Consider the following 22,571-nt stretch of genomic DNA (forward strand, 5'->3'; position numbering starts at 1 on the left):
GCCTTCAGTCTTTGGCAGACTTCCCTGGGAACCAGTGAATATAATTAAGTAGAAGATATAATTATCCTTATCACAAGGTAGGATGGAATGAAAGCCTGTTTTTTTTAATAGTGGTAAACACTGGATGGTTAGCCAAGGATTCTCAATCCTGGCTTGCCTATTTCAGAGCCCTCATTATCTTACCCAGACCCAGAGTGCTGGGTCCCTTTTGCTAAGCATCTTCTTATTGTCGTTATGTAAAAATCACGCCTTTGTCCTTAGAAAACTATCCATTCTTAACATGATTTCATTTGAAAGGCTACTACAGAACATGAATACTTTGCCTAACCAAAGTCAAGTAGGAAGGGTTGTCAAACTCGCAACGTCCCGTGACGTGTCGTGACCTATTGCGACTTTTTTCCCATTGCCGGAGCTGGGGTGGGCGCGGTTTTGGCATGACACATCTGGCCCATGGGCTGGCAGTTTGATACCCCTGCTTTATATACAACATATCACGCAACAAGTGTCAGGCACTAAAGACACTAAAGTGTCCGCCTGCAAAGGCCCAGCTAAACTGATTTATTGCTAAAAAGCCGATGCAGAGGAATCTTCTCAACCAACTTCTCAATTATCCAGAAATTAATGAATCAGGAAGAGGCAAGCAAGTTTCAGATGCCCATGAGGCAGCTGTCAGAATTCCCAAGGATCACCAATTACACATCTTTGGTACCTAGGATGATATGGTTTATCCATAGGAAGGCCCCATTGTCACAGTGCCTCACTTCATGACATGTTTTTAATCACCATCATAAGTTTAAGGTAAAAATTTACATCAACATGGCATTAGTAGCAGTTAAAAATGGTTAGACAAATAGATTTCCACATCAAAGACATTTTTATGTAACGTAATATTTGTATCAAATATACAAGAAAAGGGAAAGTTGATAACTATTTATAGACCTGTTCTGTAAGGGGAGAAGAATGCATCAGATACTTTTGATATATTTGTCAGCATGCAGCAAGGGTGGCCTTTTTATATGTAACATTAGTATGAATGCTATATTATTTGATTCTTTTTTTGTACATACATTTTTTTTATTGAGGCATAGTAGCACAGTAATTAGAATGCAGTATTGCAGGCTGACTCTGCTTACTGCCAGAAGTTCGATCCTGACCGGCTCAAGGTTGACTCAGCCTTCCATCCTTCCGAGGTCAGTAAAATGAGGAACCAGATTGTTGGGGGGGGGGCAATATGCCGATTCTGTAAACGGCTTAGAGAGGGCTGTAAAGCACATTCTATACAAGTCTAAGTGGTATTGCTATTGCTATTTTTATTATTTGTATCAGATGGTTGTTAGTTTGTTTCTTTTTTCTTTATTTTGTATTTTAACTTTGAGGGGGGGAATTAAAAAACTGGGAAAAAAATAATATGGCAATTGTACAGGGCAGTGCATCACCGGATGTTAGTTGTATATTGGGGAGCTGTTTATACCGGTATAATCAAAGTAGGGATCCATCTATTACCCAATATTAATGAGGTTTAGGATTCCCAGATCTGATTCAAAATAAGGCTTCTTTAGCTTAATTATGATAGAGGAAAGGAGAATTTTAACAGATGCTCTTGAATGCAGTTCAGGAACATCAGTATTCTTTTCGTTCTGTAGTTAACCATCCCTGTTTTAAAAGGACTGTTCAGAAGAAGCTTTCTCTGAGAAATGAGAATACACCTGGCAAGCAAGCACCAATGTAACATCAGCAAGAAAATCTTGTCTCAGTTCGGAATGCTGACTTTCCCCCAGAGGGTTGACCACGAATTACATACAGGTAGTCCTAACTTACAATTGGGACTGAAACACCATCCCTAAATGATGAGATTGTTAAGTCAGTCACACTCAATTTTTACAGCCTATTTTGCCATGGTTGTTAAGGGAATTCAGCTTCGCCCATGGACTTTGTTTGTCGGAAGTCCCCTGGGAAGGTAGCAAATCACGTGACCCCGGGATGCTGCAACCATCATAAGTACAGATAATCCTTGACTTACAACAGTTCATTCAGTGACCATTTGAAGTTACAAACGGCACTGAAAAAAGTGACTTATGAACATTTTTCACCCTTATGAACATTACAGCATCCCTGTGGTCACATGATTTACACTGAGAGGCTTGACAACTGACTCACATTTATGATGGTTGCAGCTCAATTGTGGTCATAAGTCGAGGACTACCTGTACGTGACAGTTGCCAAGCACGTAAAAAAAATTTTCATGTGACTGCAAGGACACTGCAACAGTCGTAAGTGCAAGGACTGTTCATAAGTTGCTTTTTTTCAGCACCACTATAATTTTCAAAAAGTCATTACACTTTTTTTTAACGATCGTAAGTTGAAGACTACCTGTAATGTAAATAGCAGTTTTCTAAATTAAAATCTCCTTCAAGTTAAGCTTAGTTCCATTTGATTACATGGACAAGCAGTCCAGATTTCTTGGCAAACGTATGGAAGTGATCTGCAATTGCCTTCTTCTATTTTTTAAAACATTTTCTAGTCTATAAGTCAAAGATCCCCTGATGATCTCTCAGCCAGGCATTAATCTTGCTTGACCTTTTAAAGATCAGCTTAGATTGGCTAGGTGATTATCTTCTCTAGGAACTGGAAAACAAAAATATTTATGCAACCAATGTCTTTTTCTATTCGTCTTCTTATTCTACTAACAGGCTTTTGTATTTTTAAAAAAAGGTTGCTTATTGTCCTTTCTTATCTTGCGGGATCTTTGTCAGTACAAATTTAGATCTCTTAGAAGGCATTCTTAAATTGATGTAGCTCATAAACCTCCTAGAACTGCAGTAATAACCCATTCTCCATGCAAACCCCGAGTGGAAAGAGCATTCTTTTGACTAACTAATTCAGGAAGGAGTGCAAAAAAGGGGGGAAATTAAAAATATGACAGGACTGATGCCAATCAGGAGAACATAAGAACTGTGCAGTTACTTCAGTGAGCAGTGGCTGATTTGAGAATGGTTATTACTTTTGTTTTTTAGCTTGACACTCTGGGTTGAGGACATCTTGGTGTCTCCGGAAGAGAATCCACTTAACTTTTCCTGAGATTCTAAGGCAGGGGTGTCAAACTCAATTTCACTGAGGGCCGCATCAGCATTGCGGTTGCCCTCAGGGGGCTGGGTGGGTATGGCCAGGGTGGGCGTGGCCTACTGGGTGGGCGTGGCTAGAGTGCATATGGCCTACTGGGTGGGCGTGGCCAGCTCTACATCGTTCGCATCAAGGGTGCCTATGGGGGCCTGGGCAGGAGTGGGACAGATCTCAGGGTCTCTGGCAGAAGGAGGGTCTCTGGGCCAGGGCCAAGGCAGTGGGGGCCGTTCCCTCACTGTTTCCAGGATGGCTTCGCGGGCCGCATGAAACCACTTCGTGGGCCAGATCCGGCCCCCGGGCCTTGTGTTTGACATGTCTGTTCTAAGGGGTGAATAATTATGGTCTCTTTACACCTTGTGGTCTTAAACTCTCAGAATTCTTGAGCCAGCATGGTTGGCACAGGAATTCTGGGAATTAAAGTCCACAGGTCATAAAAGGGCCATAGTTGCCCACCCCTGGCCTAGAGTCTCTGAGTGCAGGAAACTTGTCTTTCTTCTGCAAAAGGAACCCGATTTTAAGGCAATTGTATCTTTGAGCAGCATTGTACCCCGTTGAAAGACATTAAGTTTCTTGAAAAGAAAAGAACAAGGGAAAAAAAAGATCAGTCTTGGCTTCTTTCTTTTCTGACAATGGATGGAATGGGAAGGGTCAATAGAATGCCGCTTAATGGTTTCTCTTGTCACTCAATATGTCTCAGCTCAAGCTTCCAATTTTTGGCATCACCAGCTTTTTGCGTACTTTACAGCCTTTTGTGAAAAAATTGTGTTTTCTTTGAACTGTTTATCAAGGAATATGAAAAAAAAATCTGACACATTAGTTCTGTGACAATTCAATCACACGCAAAGCAACCTTTCTTCTTGAAGTTCTCAAGAGCTCCATAGAACATCCCTTGCTCGTTTCAGGGTTTCATGAAGAATTGATCGGATTTAGCAAGAGATTATTTCTATATTTCTGATCCGATGACAGCTTTGAGGAGACCATAACATGCCTCATTCTCATTTTATTTTGGGGGGAAAATGCACATTTGTGTCTGCCTCTCAAACATGTTAATATCTAGCTCTGGACTATTCTCTTTGATAAAATTCAAGTGGAAATCCAAGCAGATTGATTCCAATAGATTTATTTATATCCAGTATCACCTGAAGCTAATTCCAGTCTGCCCCAACTCTCTCTAATCCAACTTCACTTTACTGCTGAATATTTTCCAATGGGCAGAATAGGCAGGAGAAGTCCTATCTCTGAACAATTAAAAGCAGACTTCACATTATTTAAGCTAAGGTAACGTGAGAGGGTGAGACCTCATAAACCATCACAGAGAAGGACTTTTCTCTTCTTTTGAAAAGAATCTCTAAAATACATACAACCAGCTTTTTCCTCCACTGGCAGAATGCATTGTTCGTTTTATTGAGTCATAAGGGATTTTTTTTTTCCTTGTCAGCAGCCTGAAATGTTGTACTTCACACTTTCACACATGTGCGCTGCGCTTGACTGTGTTTGCTGACCCCCTTGAAGGTTCAGGCACTGAATGTAGAGAGCTTTAGCCCTATAATATTTTAGGCAGAAAATCAATGTTGTGAATCTGCACAAGAGAATGGCAGAGACTGTTGTTTTGCTAAATCTAAGTCTCTTTAGAAAAGTCTTCTAAAGACATTAGCAAAATTGTAATGCATTGATTGTTGTTGGATTGTTATACTGATGCTCAGTTGCTGATCTTCAATAATATGTGACCCATTCATTTTGCGTGGCAAGTAACCATGATCACAAGGACATGTTGGCTACATTCATATTTGAAATAGACATGTCACAAGCTCCTTTGGGATAGACTGGAATTAGTTTCAGGTGATACTGGATATAAATAAATCTATTGATTTCCATTTCCCTTAGTTTCTCAGTTTTGTCAATATGTCTGATTTGGCTTGTCATGCTTGAGAAATGTTTTCCAAATTTCAGACTCAAATGTATATTTTGCTTTTTCTTCTATTACTTTTTTATTTGCAATTTGGTCTGATATACATACATACATACACACACACACACACACACACACACACACACACACACACACACACACACATATATATATATATATATATATATATATATATATATATATATATATATATATATATATATATATATATATATCCCAAAACTAATATACATTGTTCTAGTTATTGTCATTTACTTTGTAGAATCCATAAGGTTTTGCATTGATGACGTAGATGTAGATATAGAGATAAGTACTCTTTGATAAACTGCAGAGCAACATTTGGAGAACTGAGAATTTTGAATCATGATTAAATTTAACTTGGTGAACTGACTCAAAAAGACAACATTTTAAGGTCAACCAACACACATTTCTCCCCTTTGTTAATGTATAAAGCAGTCCCAAATAGGAGCACAAAGACAAAAAAGGAGTCACAAAGTTTCATTGCACAAAAATCTCCTGTTTTCAGTACTGAATTGTCTTCCGTCTTTCTCAATGGTCTTTGGTCATTTGCATTATTAAGCTCCTGTCATCATTTTTTCCCTAATCAAAATACAGTAGTTGCACACTGCTGCTCTTGTAATTACCATGCCAAAAACTGGGAGAAAATATGCTCCAGGGACCCAGAAGTCCAGATGAAAAACCTTTCTTTCACTACAGAGTAATGTTTACCAGCACATATTACTTGTATTCATGTTTTATGGGTATATTGGAAATTGCTGAACTGCAGAACAGACTTCAAGATGCAGGAGACCTTCGGGCCAAGCCAGGTGTTGTGGCAATCAAATCAAAAGAGAAAGTCAGCCTTAGAGGACCAATGCTGATCTGGAAAGTGGATGCAGGGTGCCACCTAATGGTCCTCAAAAAGAGAAAGCTAATGTTATCTATGCTCCAAAGAATACTGCATGCGTCGCTTTAAAAAAAATATTAGACCCAAGTCAGATTGTTCATTCCTTTCAGTCACCGAAAATAATTGCATTAATTGCAGGAAAGGTTAACTGAGTTCTTATCACCCTACTGTTGTGTAGTGGGTTCTGAAGAGTATGAATGAAGCCAGGCAGATGAGTACAATCAAACAGCTCTTTATTAGGTGACCATAACTATACTGAGGGTTAGGGGGTACTTGCACTCTTTATATACGGTACCTTTCTGAGTAAACAGCCAACCAATCAGATTGAACTTAAATCTCCCGCCATAATTGACTCCCGCCAAAACGGTTACAGTTCAAATGCATACTGGTAGTGACTGTTATACAGTGCTTAGGTGTTTCTTTAAACCTTAATACACACCTAGCCATTTTTTTTAAACAAATCATCAGTTTAAGAGAGTGGAAGAAGATGGTACTGATCTTATAGCAAGAGTTAGCTAGGTTAGTTCATTAGACAATAAAAATTAGGGCTTTACTATGTGAACTGGATTAAATATGTTCACTTTACAATTCCATTTTACAAAAAAAATCGTCACAATCTGCTAAGTTATCACTATGAAGTTTAAATGTCTTTATTTCAGGCTGAAGGAAAGTTATGAAAGAATAAAAACTTGCAATCATTTCAATTCAGCAACAGAGACACAATATGTAGGTCTTAATAGAAATAATTGGGAACCCTTTGGCTTGCAAACTCCTTTAGCTTCAATTCCATACTACATATCAGCTTGTAACTTAAAATAGCCAGTCAAGATTTGAATATTGCAGTCCCCTTTAAATGTCCTCTAACAAAGAACTACCACAAAACCACATTATTTATCCACATTTGCAAGGAGAAACATGAATAAATAATATATAATTATTTACTAAAGTGCTTGTCTGTTTTTTCCCCCAGCATTAAAAGCTTAAAATATTCATACTGATGAGGCTGGGGTGTCTTTGTCTCCTTTAAAATGCTAAACAAGCCTGCGGCACTATCACAATCTGGTGCAAGGATAAGTTGTTTCCAAGATAAATCCAGACAAGCTTTAAATTAATCAAAGAGAGGATGGTTAACTTTTTTTAATAAGTTTTAAATCAACAATAGATATTTGTGACATTAAGCAGGTTGCCTACCTTACTCACTGCAAGGAGCAGAAGTATTTTAAGGTGGGTTAGGACGCTGAGCTTTTCGATCAGAAGGTCAGCAGTTTGGCTGGTTGAATCCCGAGTGCCGTGTAACAGAGTGAGCGCCTGTTACTCGTCCCAGCTTCTGCCAACCTAGCAGTTCGAAAGCATGTAAAAATGCAAGTAGAAAAATAGGGACCACTATGGTGGGAAGGTACAGTGTTCCGTGCGCCTTTGGCGTCTAGTCATGCCGGCCACATGACCATGGAGACGTCCTCGGACAAGCGCTGGCTCTTCGGCTTTGAAATGGAGATGAACACCAGCCCCTAGAGACAGAAATGACTAGCACACATGTGCTGGGGAACCTTTACCTTTAAATCAATGCCTAATTCAAAGAACTCTCATCTGAACATATTAGGCATTTATTTGGAAATCAACCTTGCTTTAAGAAAAAAAAACCTGATGGGATTAATATTTAATTTTTGGAGCAGATGGGTGGAATGGTTCCAAATGAAACAGTAGCTTAGTCTAGAACCATTAGGCTACCTCTCCTTGTTGCTCTCAGTCCTCACATTTTTCTGCCTCTGTGAATCTTATATTAGAAGTAGTTGTGTAGACTTGCAGGAGTGTCAAACTGGTGGCCTGCGGGCCGGATGCATCACGCACAGGCACGCCCATGCCGGTTCCACAAAGGCAAAAAAAATCACGATACATCACATGACGCAATCGACTTTGACACCCATGGTGTAGAGATATCAGGTGTAGATAAAGAACTAACCCAGAAGTTTAAAAAAAACTTGCAGGCCAAGGCCTCAAGTTTGATTCTTGGCATTTTCAGCTGTGGCTGGGAGAATCATACTTGATAACCTGAAGAGCTGAATTATCAGCCATGCTAGGCTAAGTGAGGCAGGAGACTGATTTTCTAACTGAATATATAACTGCAAGGAATTAAAGAGGAGGAGGAGGAGGAGGATATCAAAAGATAAAAAAATAAGATGAAGGGTTCACATTTTTTCAGAAATATTCTGTTATGTATTGAGATAAATTGCTTGTAAACTGTTGTGCAATGGTTAACAGCCGTTACTGTTAAACTCCAGACTGCTTGTCTCCAGAGCTGTTAGTTTGCATTTAGGCGGGAATTACCATTTTAATCTCATTGGTTGCCAAATAGCAGCAGTCCGCATAAATAGAAGCTAGGCAGCAGTTAGGGCTGCTTCTGTTGTTACTGAATAAACGTGTTGCTGTTTCACCATTCTGCCTCGTCAATGCCTCACCGAACCGGGAACATAACAGATTCTTTTGAAAAGGGAGAAGTAATAACATAGGATATTTTAACTGGGTAGATTGGATACGTGTAGTCCATCTGCAGTTCATCCTGAACGAAACGGTAGGATGAAGAATAAATGAAATTTCCTGGTAAGGATAGCTCATATATGAACCGATAGATGCATCTGAGTTATGCAATTATATTTTAATGTTGGATTAAGATAAAGTCTAATTACTTGCTTCTGAAATAAAATTGCCACCTACTACAGTGCCACATACAATCTTGAGAAACTACTAAGTTGTTGCAAAGCTTTGACTTGTTGGGGCATGTTTCACCGTGTTTCTTTATGCTTTGCAAAAACCCTTTTTTAAAACAAAGTACTCCTTCAAAGATTTGAGCCAGGGATGAGAACAATATTCTCTGTGGTATCGATACACCCCTAAAACTGTTGATGGCAGCTCAAAGCTAAGTCACAACTAAACAAATTTAATAATCTTATTGCATTAGATTTCAATGAGGATGTCATTGCATTAAATTTCAGGGAGGATATCACATCCCTAAAACCATTGATGGCAGCCCAATGTTTGTTTGTTAAGTAACAAACAAATTTAATGTTGTTATTGCACTAGATTTCAATGAGGATGTCATTGCATTAAATTTCAGGGAGGATATCACATCCCTAAAACCATTGATGGCAGCCCAATGTTAAGTAACAAACAAATTTAATGATGTTATTGCACTAGATTTCAACGAGGATGTTATTGCATTGGGTTTCAATGAGGATATCAACATTTTAAGTGGATTCGGATGACAATGGGGACATTTCAAGATATTCTGGCATTCTTCTGTGAGGGGAGAGGAATAGTGGGAAGTTAGCAATTTCATGAGAAATTGAGTTTTTTTTTAATTTGTTTTGATTTTATATAGCCTGAGCTCCTGCTGTATGTCACCTGAACTGGAAAGCTGAATAAATGTTAAAAGTCTCCCATCAGAGATATTAAATAATGCTGTATGTTAATGCATACTTAAAATTAAATCAGAGTAATGAGTGTGAGTCAAAAATCTATTTATATTACTGGAAGCACCCCTGCAACTTGGGGGCCAAATTCTGGCTGAAGAATGCTGGTTTTTAATTTCCAGAGGTAATGCTTCACATGTATGAACTGAGCAAAATAAATATTTGCCTCTATACACACATTTTAATTCCAGTTGATATTCACTTTTGATGTTTAATCATTTAATCTCATTTAGGTAGAGCCAAATGGGACCGCCTTCCCATTCTCTATCGATATCAGGAAAATAAAAGAATTGTTTTCAAAAGGAAATAACAGTTCGCAGCATTTAGTTTAGATGGGCTTGATTTGTTATGCAATAAAAATATCATAATACTGTCTTCTGTGATAATTCCAAATTAAGCAAATGTGCCCAGACATCGTGACCAGCTGTAAACTGAGGGCATCTATTATTCCAGTATCTGATTTTATATATATATACATAAAGAATAGAGCTGGAAGGGACTTTGGAGGTGTTCTAGTCCAGCCCCCCGCTTAAGAAGGAGAACCTACGCATCTCAGACAGGTGATTGTCTAGTCTTTTCTTAAAGATCTCCAGTGGTGGGGCACCTGCGATTTCTGGGTGTAAAGCTGTACCACTGGTTGATTGTCCTCACTGTCAGGAAGTTTCTCCTTAAATCCAGGTTTTAATATAAACAATGCTGTGCTTCGATGGTTAGATGGCCTAGACATTGATATTTGAACATAGATCTTTTTAACATTTATATTTGATTGTGTTCTACTAATCCAGATGCAAGTCCATAAATGATATGCCATACGCCAGACATGTCAAACACAAGGCCCGGGGGCCGGATGCGGCCCGCGAAGTGGTTTCATGTGGCCCGCAAAGCCATCCTGGAAACAGTGAGGGAACGGCCCCCACTGCCTTGGCCCTGGCCCAGAGACCCTCCTTCTGCCAGAGACCCTCAGATCTGTCCCACTCCTGCCCAGGCCCCCATAGGCACCCTTGATGCGCACGATGTAGAGCTGGCCACGCCCACCCAGTAGGCCATACGCACTCTAGCCACGCCCACCCAGTAGGCCACGCCACCCTGGCCATACCCACCCGGCCCCCTGAGGGCAACCGCAATGCTGATGCGGCCCTCAATGAAATTGAGTTTGACACCCCTGCCATACGCTAAATAAATAAATCTAAACTAAGCTACTGCTTTGATATCAGAGGTAACTATTTCACCGACACTTCAGTCCTCAAAAATGATTACACTGAGTTCAGTGGGATTTACTCTCAGACAACTCTAGTTACATTCAGTGGGATTTCCTTATGAGTAAACAATGAGATACGGGCCAAGGTTGTTAAGAGATGAATCAACATTTCTCAGGCTAAAGATGGTTTTATATCCTAGCATCTCAAAGCTACCAGGTTATCTGCCTAGCTGGTTGGAAGAAGCCTAGAGTTTGGACCATGCGTATGGATTAGGGGTATACGTTATACGTTCAGTTAGACATTGTACAGAATTTAGTGCAGCTGATAATAGAAAATGGCATTACCTTCCATTGTCCAAGTACTTCTGTTCATTTGAGATATTGACCAAAACCTCAGAGGCATTCTAAGGTTTTGTAGGTAACAGCATCCAAACCCTTTTAATGATGTTGACTTCTCAAAGCAAAGTTTCCACCAATACTAGTTAGATTACTTATAGCTTCTTTTAATGGAATGTGTCACTCCCCAAGGTACTTTTTCAAGAGGCGACTAGATTTTCTTGTTTTTCTTTGAAGACGTTTCGTTTCTCATCCAAGAAGCTTCTTCAGCTCTGAGCTGAAGAAGCTTCTTGGGTGAGAAGCAAAAGATCTTAAAAAAAAAACACAACAAAGTCCAGATGCTTCTTGAAAAAGGAACTTTGGGACAACCGTGACCTGGATGACTGAAAATCTCCATGGAATGTGTCACTGCAATGAGAGCCAGTTTAGCATAGTGGTTAAGATACCAGGCTAAAAGCTGCGAGTTCTGGTCCTACCCAAAGTTATCTTAGTAACCTTGGGCCAGGCACTCTCTCTCAGCCTGGGAAAACTTTGCAAGAAAACTGTAGAGACTAATCTATGTTGTTGCTAGGAGTCAATACTGTCTCAAAGGCAGAAAGGAAAGGAAAGGAAAGGAAAGGAAAGGAAAGGAAAGGAAAGGAAAGGAAAGGAAAGGAAAGGAAAGGAAAGGAAAGGAAAGGAAAGGAAAGGGGAAAAGGAAAAGGAAAAAGAAGAAAGAAAGAAAGAAAGAAAGAAAGAAAGAAAGAAAGAAAGAAAGAAAGAAAGAAAGAAAGAAAGAAAGAAAGATCACTGCAATGCAATCAAGGGCGTAGATGATAGTCTTGTAGAATTTGTGGCCATCACCACTTTTAATCCAGTAGTTCAGGACAATAATAGACATTATAAGGTGTTTATTGATTTAAATAGCATTATCTCTTATACATTTAATGAGCTTGCCTCTCTGCTTTTATAAAAAAGAATATACTTAACACTCAAATGATGGTAGGTAAGAGAAAGTGAAGTTGAATTTGAGTTTCACTTATCACCCTTTAGGAATGACATCACTGGCTTATTATAAATTTCCTGGGAATATTATCACTGAAGATTTAAATGCTAGAAATTCGGATACAGGAATGTATCTGGAAATAGGTTTTATGGGGCTTCCAGCAACATAATTGGCACATTTAAACACATTGCACACAAAATCTGAACATCTTTCCAGTTAAGAGTCTCTAACCAATATTTTTATTATTTTACAGAATCCCCTTCACCTGCAGTTGAGTTTAGAACGTTCCCTGAGTTTTGATGCTGATGTCACTTTTTCAATCTTGGCCTTGAACAACTGGTATAATTTTAGTTTGATGGTATGCCAGGAAGAATGGAACATCACAGATTTTCTCTTCCTTACTCAGCAGAGCTCCAAATTTTATTTGGGATCCATTATAAATATCACAGGAAACCTCACATCAGCCAGTGACCTCTTGACCTATCTGCAATTTCATCTGGAGAACATTAAGGATACAACATCAACAGTGGTGATGTTTGGATGTGACATGGAAAGCACAAGGAGGGTTTTTGAGATAACCACACAATTTGGAGTTATGCCACCTGAACTTCATTGGATTCTTGGGGATTCGCACAATGTGGAAGAGTTGAGGACAGAAGGTTTGCCGCTGGGTCTTATAGCTCATGGGAAAACAACACAGTCTTTTTTTGAAGATTATGTGCAGGATGCAATGGAGCTGGTAGCTAGAGCAGTTGCTTCAGCTACAATCATCCAACCAGAACTGGCTTTGATTCCGAGTACAACCAATTGCTTGAACACAGAGGAAAAAAATCTCACATCAGGCCAGTATTTATCAAAGTAAGAGATCTCTCTTCAATAAATGTCATTGTAAATATGAATGTGTCATACAAAACTCATATCAGATTTTTCTCCATGATGGTCTATCCCTAAGATGTTCTTTCAGGTCTTCCAATGGTGCACTCATCATCTCTGTAACTTTGTCCATCCACCTTGCTAACTACTGGTCAGCTAGACTCTAACTCCAGAATTCCTATGTGGCAGAGAATTCAGGGAGTTTAAACTATCCTCTGAATAATTCCCAGGTTGGGGAAGCTGATCTAAAAAGTGGTATGGAAATAGATCTGATTCAGAGAACAGAAGCAGCAGGCTTCAGCCCCTTTACTTGTTTCTAAATTCTCCAATTGTAGTGAGTCTATATCTTGTTTTCAAATTTGTTTAAAGGGGAAAAATCATCCCTTTTTCATTAAAAATAACTTCAAATTGAAATTTACTCCCAGTGAACTATAACTTTCATAGCAAAGACTATAGGAGTAGAAGACAGCAAATTTGGTAGGTCTGATTATTATCATAGGGCAGGGGTCTTCAAACTTGGCAACTTTAAGACTTGTGGACTTCAACTCCCAGAATTCTTCAGCCAGCCTGGCTGAGGAATTCTGGGAGTTGAAGTCCACAAGTCTTAAAGTTGCCAAGTTTGAAGACCCCTGTCATAGGGGCATTGCTGTTTCTGAAGATCAACCAGGAAAGGCTTGATCTACAAAACCAAGGTGTGACCAGGCAAAAATTCATGTAGATTTTTTTCTTATTTTTATCTTAGCTTCACTCCCCAACTTGAAGGAGGCCTATTTTACTTTTTTTTAACAAAAGTCCTGATTCCCTGCAGATGCAATGCGGCAATGATTACTAGGTTGTTGAGGCTATAAACTTTTTTGAGGACTGTAATTCAGCAGAAAGAGGTTGTTACATTGCCTCTTCTGCAGAAGGCAAAGTCCATCCATTATATATCCTGCCAAAGAAAGGTATTGAGGGCACTACAAAATCTAATCGTCACCAAATTTGAATAAACTGACGCGCAGGACTTTGTGTGACGCTCTGTCTCTTCTCTAGCAAGCAGGCAGCAGGTTCCGTCCTGTGCTTAGTTTTAAGAGTTTTGTAATCCGTCTGCAAAATCCTGCCATTAGGTGGGTCAGAAAGTTATGATAATAGCAAGCTGAAGAGTTGAAACTGCCATGAAGTACTATGCAGGCAAGAGCAATATAGATTTCCGGTTACAACAGAGGAAGAGATGAGAAGTTTATTGTTATTTAGTGGGTGAGAGATATCAGAGAGGATGGTATCTGTGCTGTGGTGGGAAAACCATAAACCTCTCTGAGGCTTAAAAAATGATCCTATTCAATTCGCTGAGATATGGGATCTCTCCATGTCCAGATATTCAAATGACTTTTTTGTGCTGTGTTTTTCTAGCAGATGCAGATCACATACCATAGAAATCCTGTACTAAGAAAGTTTCTGCTGTGTTAATTCCTAATATTATGATTGCCCTGGTTACAGGGTAAAAAGCATTAGGATTTGAAAAGCCCATCCAGTCTGTAAATTATGGCATTTTAATTATGCCATTTGAGTAATTAAAGCCCCATATGCGATTTGACTGTTGCCAATTCTCATTTTTCTCATTCTCGAATAAACTTTGGGAGATAAAGACAGAATTAGCAAGTTACCAGGCTAATGAGTACAGAACAATTTAATTAACCTACCACTGGAAGTTTATTATTGCGACCCCTTTGAACCGTCAATAAAGTGGCTGGACAGACCACTCCAGACAGCTGGTAACCTTAACACGTTTATTAGAACAGAGCAAACAAGTAATAGGAACACTTGGCTATTTATAGTCTGGTGCCGGTCGAATAGTCCAATCACTACCCGGTCTTCTTCCCGCTTCTTTTCTCCCCCAATCAGCTTTGCGGTTCGTTTGACAGTTCGGATCCTCGTGCGGCGGCTTGTGTTGTTTTGACAGCCGAGAGCTGTCAACTCGTGCGCATGCGCGAGTCCGGAGTTTTGACAGCTGTCAAAACTCCCTCGTGTTCCGCTGTCAGCGTTTTACCTCATGTACCGTTTGTTAGTTGTTTAACCTTTATGAACCACTGGCGTTAACATATTAACTGCCCCCCCATAACTGTATTCTGTATACATATAATACACCCCTTACCCATCCCCTGGTTGGTTTCCACCCCCATGAGTTTGTTTGTTGCTTCCTTCCCATTCGTAGTCCTGCAAATATGTGGGTGCTTTTCGTAATCGGCCGGATCGTCGTAGGGAAGCCTCATTTCTGGGTTCTGGTTCGTCTTGTGGTTGATGTGGCCCTGCCTCTTCGGCAGGTGGAATACTTGGTATAAAGGGAGGTAAAAGGGGTTGTTGTGGTGGTGGTGGTGTAATTTGTGGCTTGCGGATACGTAGTTGGTCGACGTGTCGGCGTAACTGGCCTTGTGAGTCTGAATGAATTAAGTATGAGACGGGGCCGGTTTGTTTTATTATAACCCCCTCAATCCATTTTTGGTTGCTGGTGTAATTTCGTGCCCAGATGGTTTGGCCTGGAGAGAAGGTTCGTGGTAGTAGTGTTGGGGGTTCTTGGTGGTTAGATGTTCTATCAGGGTGCAGACGGTCTAATCTTGTTATTAGTCTCCTGCCCCATCGAAGCTCCGCAGGCGATTTTCCGGTGGTGGTGCCCGGCGTGGTGTGTTGGGCTAGGAGAAATTGACTAAGCCGCTGGTGCCAGTTTCCTTTTATGAACTTATTAAGTGCTTCTTTAGTGGACCTTACCATTATTTCTGCCATCCCATTCGACGATGGGTGGAATGGCGCTGACGTCACCAGCCTAATACAGTTCCTCGAAGCGAACATCTGAAATTCACGAGAAGTGAATTGTGGCCCATTATCAGAAACTATGACGTCTGGCAGGCCATGTGTTGCGAAAACTTTTCTAAGTGCTTGAATAGTGGAGTATGATGTAATTTTATTTAAGGGAATCACTTCGAGCCATTTGGAAAAACTGTCAACTATTATTAAGAAATTCTGTCCTCGTATCGGTCCCGCAAAATCTAGGTGGATGCGGGACCAAGGATTTTTTGTCGTTTCCCATTTATGAACTGGGGCCTGGGGTGGTTCACCTCTCGTTAGTTGGCAAGCATAACATCCCCCTACGTGTTGTTCTATGTCTTTGTCAATTCCAGGCCACCATACATAACTCCTGGCAAGAAGCTTCATTTTGACCATCCCTGGGTGTCCCTCATGAAGGGTTCTTAAAGTTTGTTGTATGTTTGAATGTGGTATCACCACCCTGTTTCCCCATAATAAACAGCCTAAGTGTGAGGTTAGTTCTAATTGTTTGGAAAAAAATGGACGGAACCTTTCCTCTGGGCACTTGTGAGGCCATCCTGTTGTGACCCATCGCAGGACTCTGCTGAGCGTGTTGTCCTTAACGGAGTTGTCAGCAATGATTTTTGCTGTTAGGGGGCATTCTGGTAGTTCATTGATAGCCAGTATGCCGCCTGCGGGGGCTGGGTCTGGGTCGAAACGCTGTATTGGAAGTCTGCTTAAACAGTCTGCATGTCCAAGTTCCCTGCCTGGCTTGTATATCAGTTTGTAAGAGTATGCTGATAAGAAGGTTGACCAGCGCAGGATTCTAGGGGATAATATTTGGGGAGTTGTTTTATTCCAGGTAAAGATGCCTAATAGGGGTTTGTGGTCTGTGAAGATAGTGAAAGGTCTGCCATACAAATAGTCGTGAAATTTTTTAACTCCGGCCACGATGGCCAGAGCCTCCCTATCAATTTGGGCGTAATTCCTTTCCGTTTTAGTAAGTGTTCGGGAATAGAATGCGATGGGTCTTTGAGTGTCATCCTGGTCTAGGTGACTTAAGACGGCTCCTATTCCATATGGAGATGCATCGCACGCGATGCAGACAGGGGCGTCCTCTTTGAATAAGGTGACGGTGGAGCTTTTGCAAATAATGTTTTTTAGTGACTGGAAACTATTCTCGTGTACTTTTGACCAGGACCAGGGGCTGCCCTTGTCTAATAATCTATGAAGCGGTTCAGCAATTGTAGCCTTGTGGGGCAGGAAGGCGTGATAAAAATTTAATAGTCCTAAAAACGCCTGAAGTTCTTGTTTGTTTTTGGGGCTGGGGGCTGCTTGAATAGCTTTTAGTTTGTCATTGGTGGGGTGGATGCCCTGGGCATCGATTTTATACCCGAGGAATTCCGTAGACGGAACTCCTATGGAGCACTTTTCTCTCTTTAGTTTAAATCCGGCCGTTCTGAACCGGTCTAGAACAGCTGACAGCCTGTCAGCTAAAATGGCTTCTGTTTCTCCGGCGATGAGTACATCGTCGAAGTAAGGGGAAACTCCTGGGATTCCTTTTAAAGTTTTTTCCATGATACTTTGAAATATGCCTGGGGCTGCTGAAATGCCAAATTGTAGTCTTGTCACTTTAAATGCACCGCGGTGTGTGACAATTGTCTGGGCGACCGCAGTGTCATCTGTCACCGGCAACTGCAAGTACGCCTGCGTGAGGTCTAATTTCGCAAAAATGGCGCCTGAGCGAATAGAAGCTAGGACATCTCTTACTGCTGGAATGGGGTAAGCATGGGCATTAAGCGCTAAGTTCACGGTCCCCTTATAGTCAGCGCATATTCTGATTTGTCCATTAGGTTTTACTGGTGTTACGATGGGGGTTTCCCAGCTGCCCCCTTCCGTAGGTACTAAAACCCCCAGCTTGACGAGGCGTTCCAATTCATCCTCAATTTTTTGTTTGAGGGCGAAGGGAACCCTCCTGGCCCTAATTTTGACAGGTTGTATGGCGGGGTTTAAGTTAAGGTTGATGGGCGGACCTGTATATTTGCCTAAAGAACCGTCAAATACGTCTGCATACTTTCTGCAGACGGCCTCGAGGTTTGACGTTTGTACCGCGTTAACGCCAGTAATGGCGATTCCTAAGGGGTTAAACCAATTTAACCCTATCAGATTAGTGCGGTTTCCACTGGTGACTATTACTTCTAGGGGTCCCTTGAATTTTTTGTACTCCACCCAGACCTTAGCTTTACCCTTGAGCTGAATTGGAGTTTTCTGGTAGTCTGCCAATTGAACCTGAGGAGGTTCTAACGGTATTATTTTTTTACTGTTCCGACAGACTTCCCTAAATGTCTTAAATGAGATTAGTGTTACAGCTGAGCCTGAATCCACCTCCATATCACACGGGACCCCTTGCAGCCTAGCTTTGATTTTTACCTTAGGGCTCAAATTGTGCACCCTGTCGATTGCCTCTATTAACACTTCTGGCATTTTACCCTTACTGGCTCGGTAGGGGATCGTACCTGGGGTGGTAGCCTCAACTTCATGCAGATTGTCACGGGGGCGGCTTCGGCAGACGGGTTTGATGTGGCCCGTCTTGCCACAGTTGTGGCATTTAGCGCTCTTAAACCGGCAATTGGCCCGGGCATGGTTGCCCCCACAACTGGCACAGGCGTTGCGTTGTTCACTTGGCGCGAAGTTTCTTGGCTTGGGCCGGACGTTGGTGTCACTGCGCCTGTTTTGCCTTCTTTCCATACGGCGTTGTATGGCATCAGTGTCGGTCAAGTCTATGGATTCTTCGTCGCTGAAAGATGCTTCGTCCTGGTGGACGCTGCTCTGGGGTTCCGTCACTGTTCGGTTGAGGGACTTCTTATGGTTGTCCTCGTATGCCAAAATCTCCCGTGAGACCTGGGCAAGCGTCATCTCAGGTTTTGACGTGAGTTTCTTTCTGAGGCGTTCGTCTCTCAGGCCGATGACCACCTGGTCCCGGATCCGCTCTTCTAAATCAGGGAAGTTGCAGCTTCGGGCGGCGTGCCGGACTCCTGCGATAAAGTCGTTCGCAGCTTCATCCGGCCGCTGTCTTCGCTGGGCGAACTGTACTCGCCAGTACAGTTCCGAGCGAGCCGGCATGTAGTGTTTGCTAAGCCGGTCGATGAGTTCAGCATATGGGACCTCGGTAATCGGTACGGGGCTGAATAGCCCGACAGCAGCATCATAGACGGGTGGCCCGCTGATGTAGAGAAGGGCTGCTGCTTTGGCTCTGTCATCCGTGATCTTGCTGACGAGGAGAAACCCCTCGACCTGCCCCAGGTGCGATTCCCATCGCTCGGGGTGGTGAGTGTCGAATTCTCTCACTCGTCCGAAATTAGCCATGCTGTCAAGGTTCGGTGGTCCGCTTCACTGTGGAAGTTAAAACTTCCAGTGACTAGCTCAGTTGGCCGGAACTGCCTTCCTGGCCGTGACTTCAGCTCGTGAAGCGGATCCCACCCTCGTCGCCAGTAAAGTGGCTGGACAGACCACTCCAGACAGCTGGTAACCTTAACACGTTTATTAGAACAGAGCAAACAAGTAATAGGAACACTTGGCTATTTATAGTCTGGTGCCGGTCGAATAGTCCAATCACTACCCGGTCTTCTTCCCGCTTCTTTTCTCCCCCAATCAGCTTTGCGGTTCGTTTGACAGTTCGGATCCTCGTGCGGCGGCTTGTGTTGTTTTGACAGCCGAGAGCTGTCAACTCGTGCGCATGCGCGAGTCCGGAGTTTTGACAGCTGTCAAAACTCCCTCGTGTTCCGCTGTCAGCGTTTTACCTCATGTACCGTTTGTTAGTTGTTTAACCTTTATGAACCACTGGCGTTAACATATTAACTGCCCCCCCCATAACTGTATTCTGTATACATATAATACAGTCAATATTTCAGTGTCCACAAAAATGCAAACAGTAATGAGCTTATGACTATGAAGGACTATGGGCCGTTCTTTTAGTCACATAGCTAAATTGCTTTCACCATACACTAACAATGCTAAGGATGAATATGACAGATGCACACCATAAAAGTTCAAATTTTCAGGAAGAAGTGATTAGGAGTAACTCTGCCTCATTGCAAACAGTCATTTCATGCTGAAGTGGGATTGAGTTCATTTATACTATCACTGCAGTTGTTAAATGAATCTGGCTTCCTTGCTTGCCAGAAGATTGCAAAAGACGATCACATGACCCCGAGACACTGCAACCGTCATAAGTATGAGTCAGTTGCCAAATGTCTGAATTTTGATCACATGACCACGGGGATGCTACAACAGCCGTAAGTGTGCCATTGTAATTTTGAACAGTCACTAAACCATGACCGTTGTTGTAAGTCAAGGACTAACCACGGCTGTTTAGAGACTCTGCAAACGAATGAATCCCAGAATGCAGCATTAGTGTGCAGAGTGGGGAAATAAATGGGTATCCCCAAATACACTCACCAAAAATAAGAAATGGTGCTCGAAATAGAGAAGAATTGCCAGCAAGTGAAAGAAGAAACCTCATCTTAACAAAGAACATTTCACCAAATTAGGCAGCCAAAACAATTCAGGAGAAATATGTATATGCAGAAAGAGAAACATTTACATTCATTAAAAATCTGCTCATATTCAACAGCAAACAGCAGTCGTGAATTTAATTGGAATAACAGTATGGCAAATACAAATAAAGAAGCTGACTAAATGTACTTTGGGCACAAATGTTCTCCTTCAGCAGGAGATTTTTTAACCCAGTTGCTGTTTATCTGCGCTGCTACCTCCCAGTGTAAGTAAAATCCACCTCCCCAACCTCTTAAATTAGCCTGAATGACATCGCCATAGATCAGGGGTAGGCAACCTTGGCTCTTTTATGACTCGTGGACTTCAGCTCCCAGAATTCCTGAGCCAGCCATGCTGGCTCAGGAATTCTGGGAGTTGAAGTCCAAGGTTGCCTACCCTTGCCATAGATGGTTGCATTCATCTCCATTCATTCTTTGGAGGTTTCCTTTTGTGCAAATGTGTTTAAATGAACCTTGTCTTCTTGTTTATTTCATCCTGAAATAAATCAATAACCCATTGAGAAATCCCCATAAATAAAGCTAGTGGGAGAGAAGGAGGTTCTTATATTTTAACCAACACAGAAGGAAAGGAACAGCTACACTACGTGTCGTGAAAACAAAACCAAGTCTATATAATATTTTGAAATGGTCACTTTGTTGGCCAAACAAAATTACTACTTATTAACATATACAATTTGAAAAATATTATAAACACAGAGGACACCCATTATCTATAGCTCAGATGGCAAGGCATTTGGGTAAGCAGGTTCTACTCCTACTCTTCATCCAAACACATATGCAAAATATTTCTTTCCTTGGATCTGAGGATTGCTGCATTTTGATTGTAGGCCCATACAGAATACCATCAGAGGCAGGAAGAGTAGGCAGGCCAAGCTAAGCTAGAACTCTAGAACATGTCTGTATTTCAGTTTGTTTCTGATTCTGAATCCTGTTGAAGTTGTGATTTTGCCTCAGAAACATTGTAAATTTCAACCGTGAATGAACCCCATCCAAAAAAACCCCACAAGGTACAAGGCAGACATATTTTAAAAAAATGCCCTTTCCATTCCAAGACCTTCAAAATGTACACATATGTTCATATAGTTCCCAAAGCATGGGACTTTCTTGCCTATTATGGGTTTGAAAAATCTTACAATGTAGGCCTCTCGTTGTGCTATGAGAGCTGCAGGTGGAAGCGCAGGCATGTATCTTGTTCATCCCAAAGAGGTATCTGAGTTGGCCTTGTCGCCTTTGAAGAAAAAACATAAATGTGTTAAGGGGGGAAGAACAATCTCAGTTTCAAAAGATGTTGAAAAGTTCTGTCCTCTGAATATCTGCTCATAACATCTTCCTTTTGTCCTACAGGTTTTTAGCCAACACTACGTTCCATGGGCTCAGTGGCCATATCAAAGTAAAAGGCTCTTCCATCATTAGTTCAGAAAACAAATTCTTCATTTGGAATCTTCAGCATGACCCGGTTGGGAACCCAATGTGGACTCGCTTGGGGAGTTGGCAAGAAGGCAAGGTTGTCATGGATTATGGGATCTGGCCAGAGCAGGCTCAGAGGCACAAGAATCACAACAAGCACCCAACTAGGCTACATCTGAGGGTGGTGACGCTCATTGAACATCCCTTTGTATTCACCAGGACTGTGGATGATGAAGGATTGTGTCCTGCAGGACAGCTCTGCCTGGATCCCTTGACCAATGATTCAGCTATGCTGGATGCTCTTTTTGAAAGTCTCCAAGGAGGCAACGACACAATGCCCACCAAATTTAAGCAGTGTTGCTATGGCTACTGCATAGACCTATTAGAAAAGTTGGCTGAAGATATGAACTTTGATTTTGACCTGTATATCGTCGGTGATGGGAAATATGGTGGTTTGAAAAATGGCCAGTGGACAGGATTGGTTGGTGATCTTCTGGCTGGGACAGCCCACATGGCTGTGACATCCTTCAGCATCAACACAGCCCGTAGCCAAGTGATTGATTTCACCAGCCCTTTCTTTTCCACCAGTTTGGGCATCCTGGTGAGGAGCAAAGACACGGCTGCTCCTATTGGAGCATTTATGTGGCCGCTCCACTGGACCATGTGGCTGGGCATCTTTGTAGCTCTACATATCACTGCAATCTTCCTGACTCTGTATGAATGGAAGAGCCCCTTTGGAATGACCCCAAGGGGTAGAAACAGGGATAAGGTTTTCTCCTTTTCCTCGGCTTTGAATGTCTGTTACGCCATCTTGTTTGGGAGGACAGCTGCCATCAAACCTCCAAAGTGCTGGACGGGAAGGTTCCTAATGAATCTCTGGGCCATTTTTTGTTTATTTTGTCTCTCCACATACACTGCAAATCTGGCTGCTGTCATGGTGGGAGAGAAAATCTATGAAGAATTGTCTGGAATACACGACCCCAAGGTAAGGAAGGG

General features: G+C 41.8%; 1 protein-coding gene across 1 annotated transcript in view; it reads left to right on the top strand.

Annotated features, from left to right (window-relative positions):
* Positions 1-22,571, top strand: part of GRIN3A (glutamate ionotropic receptor NMDA type subunit 3A) — a gene marked incomplete at both ends in the record, with an annotated part of 120,381 nt that overhangs the window by 45,052 nt on the left and 52,758 nt on the right. Inside the window, 2 exons of the mRNA XM_083353483.1 lie at positions 12,197-12,801; positions 21,513-22,560. Of these exons, the coding sequence (XP_083209609.1) occupies positions 12,197-12,801; positions 21,513-22,560 (1,653 nt within the window). The remainder of the gene's footprint in view (positions 1-12,196; positions 12,802-21,512; positions 22,561-22,571) is intronic.

The sequence above is a fragment of the Vipera ursinii genome (genome assembly GCF_947247035.1).
Source record: "Vipera ursinii genome assembly, chromosome: 2".
NCBI lineage: Eukaryota > Metazoa > Chordata > Lepidosauria > Squamata > Viperidae > Vipera > Vipera ursinii.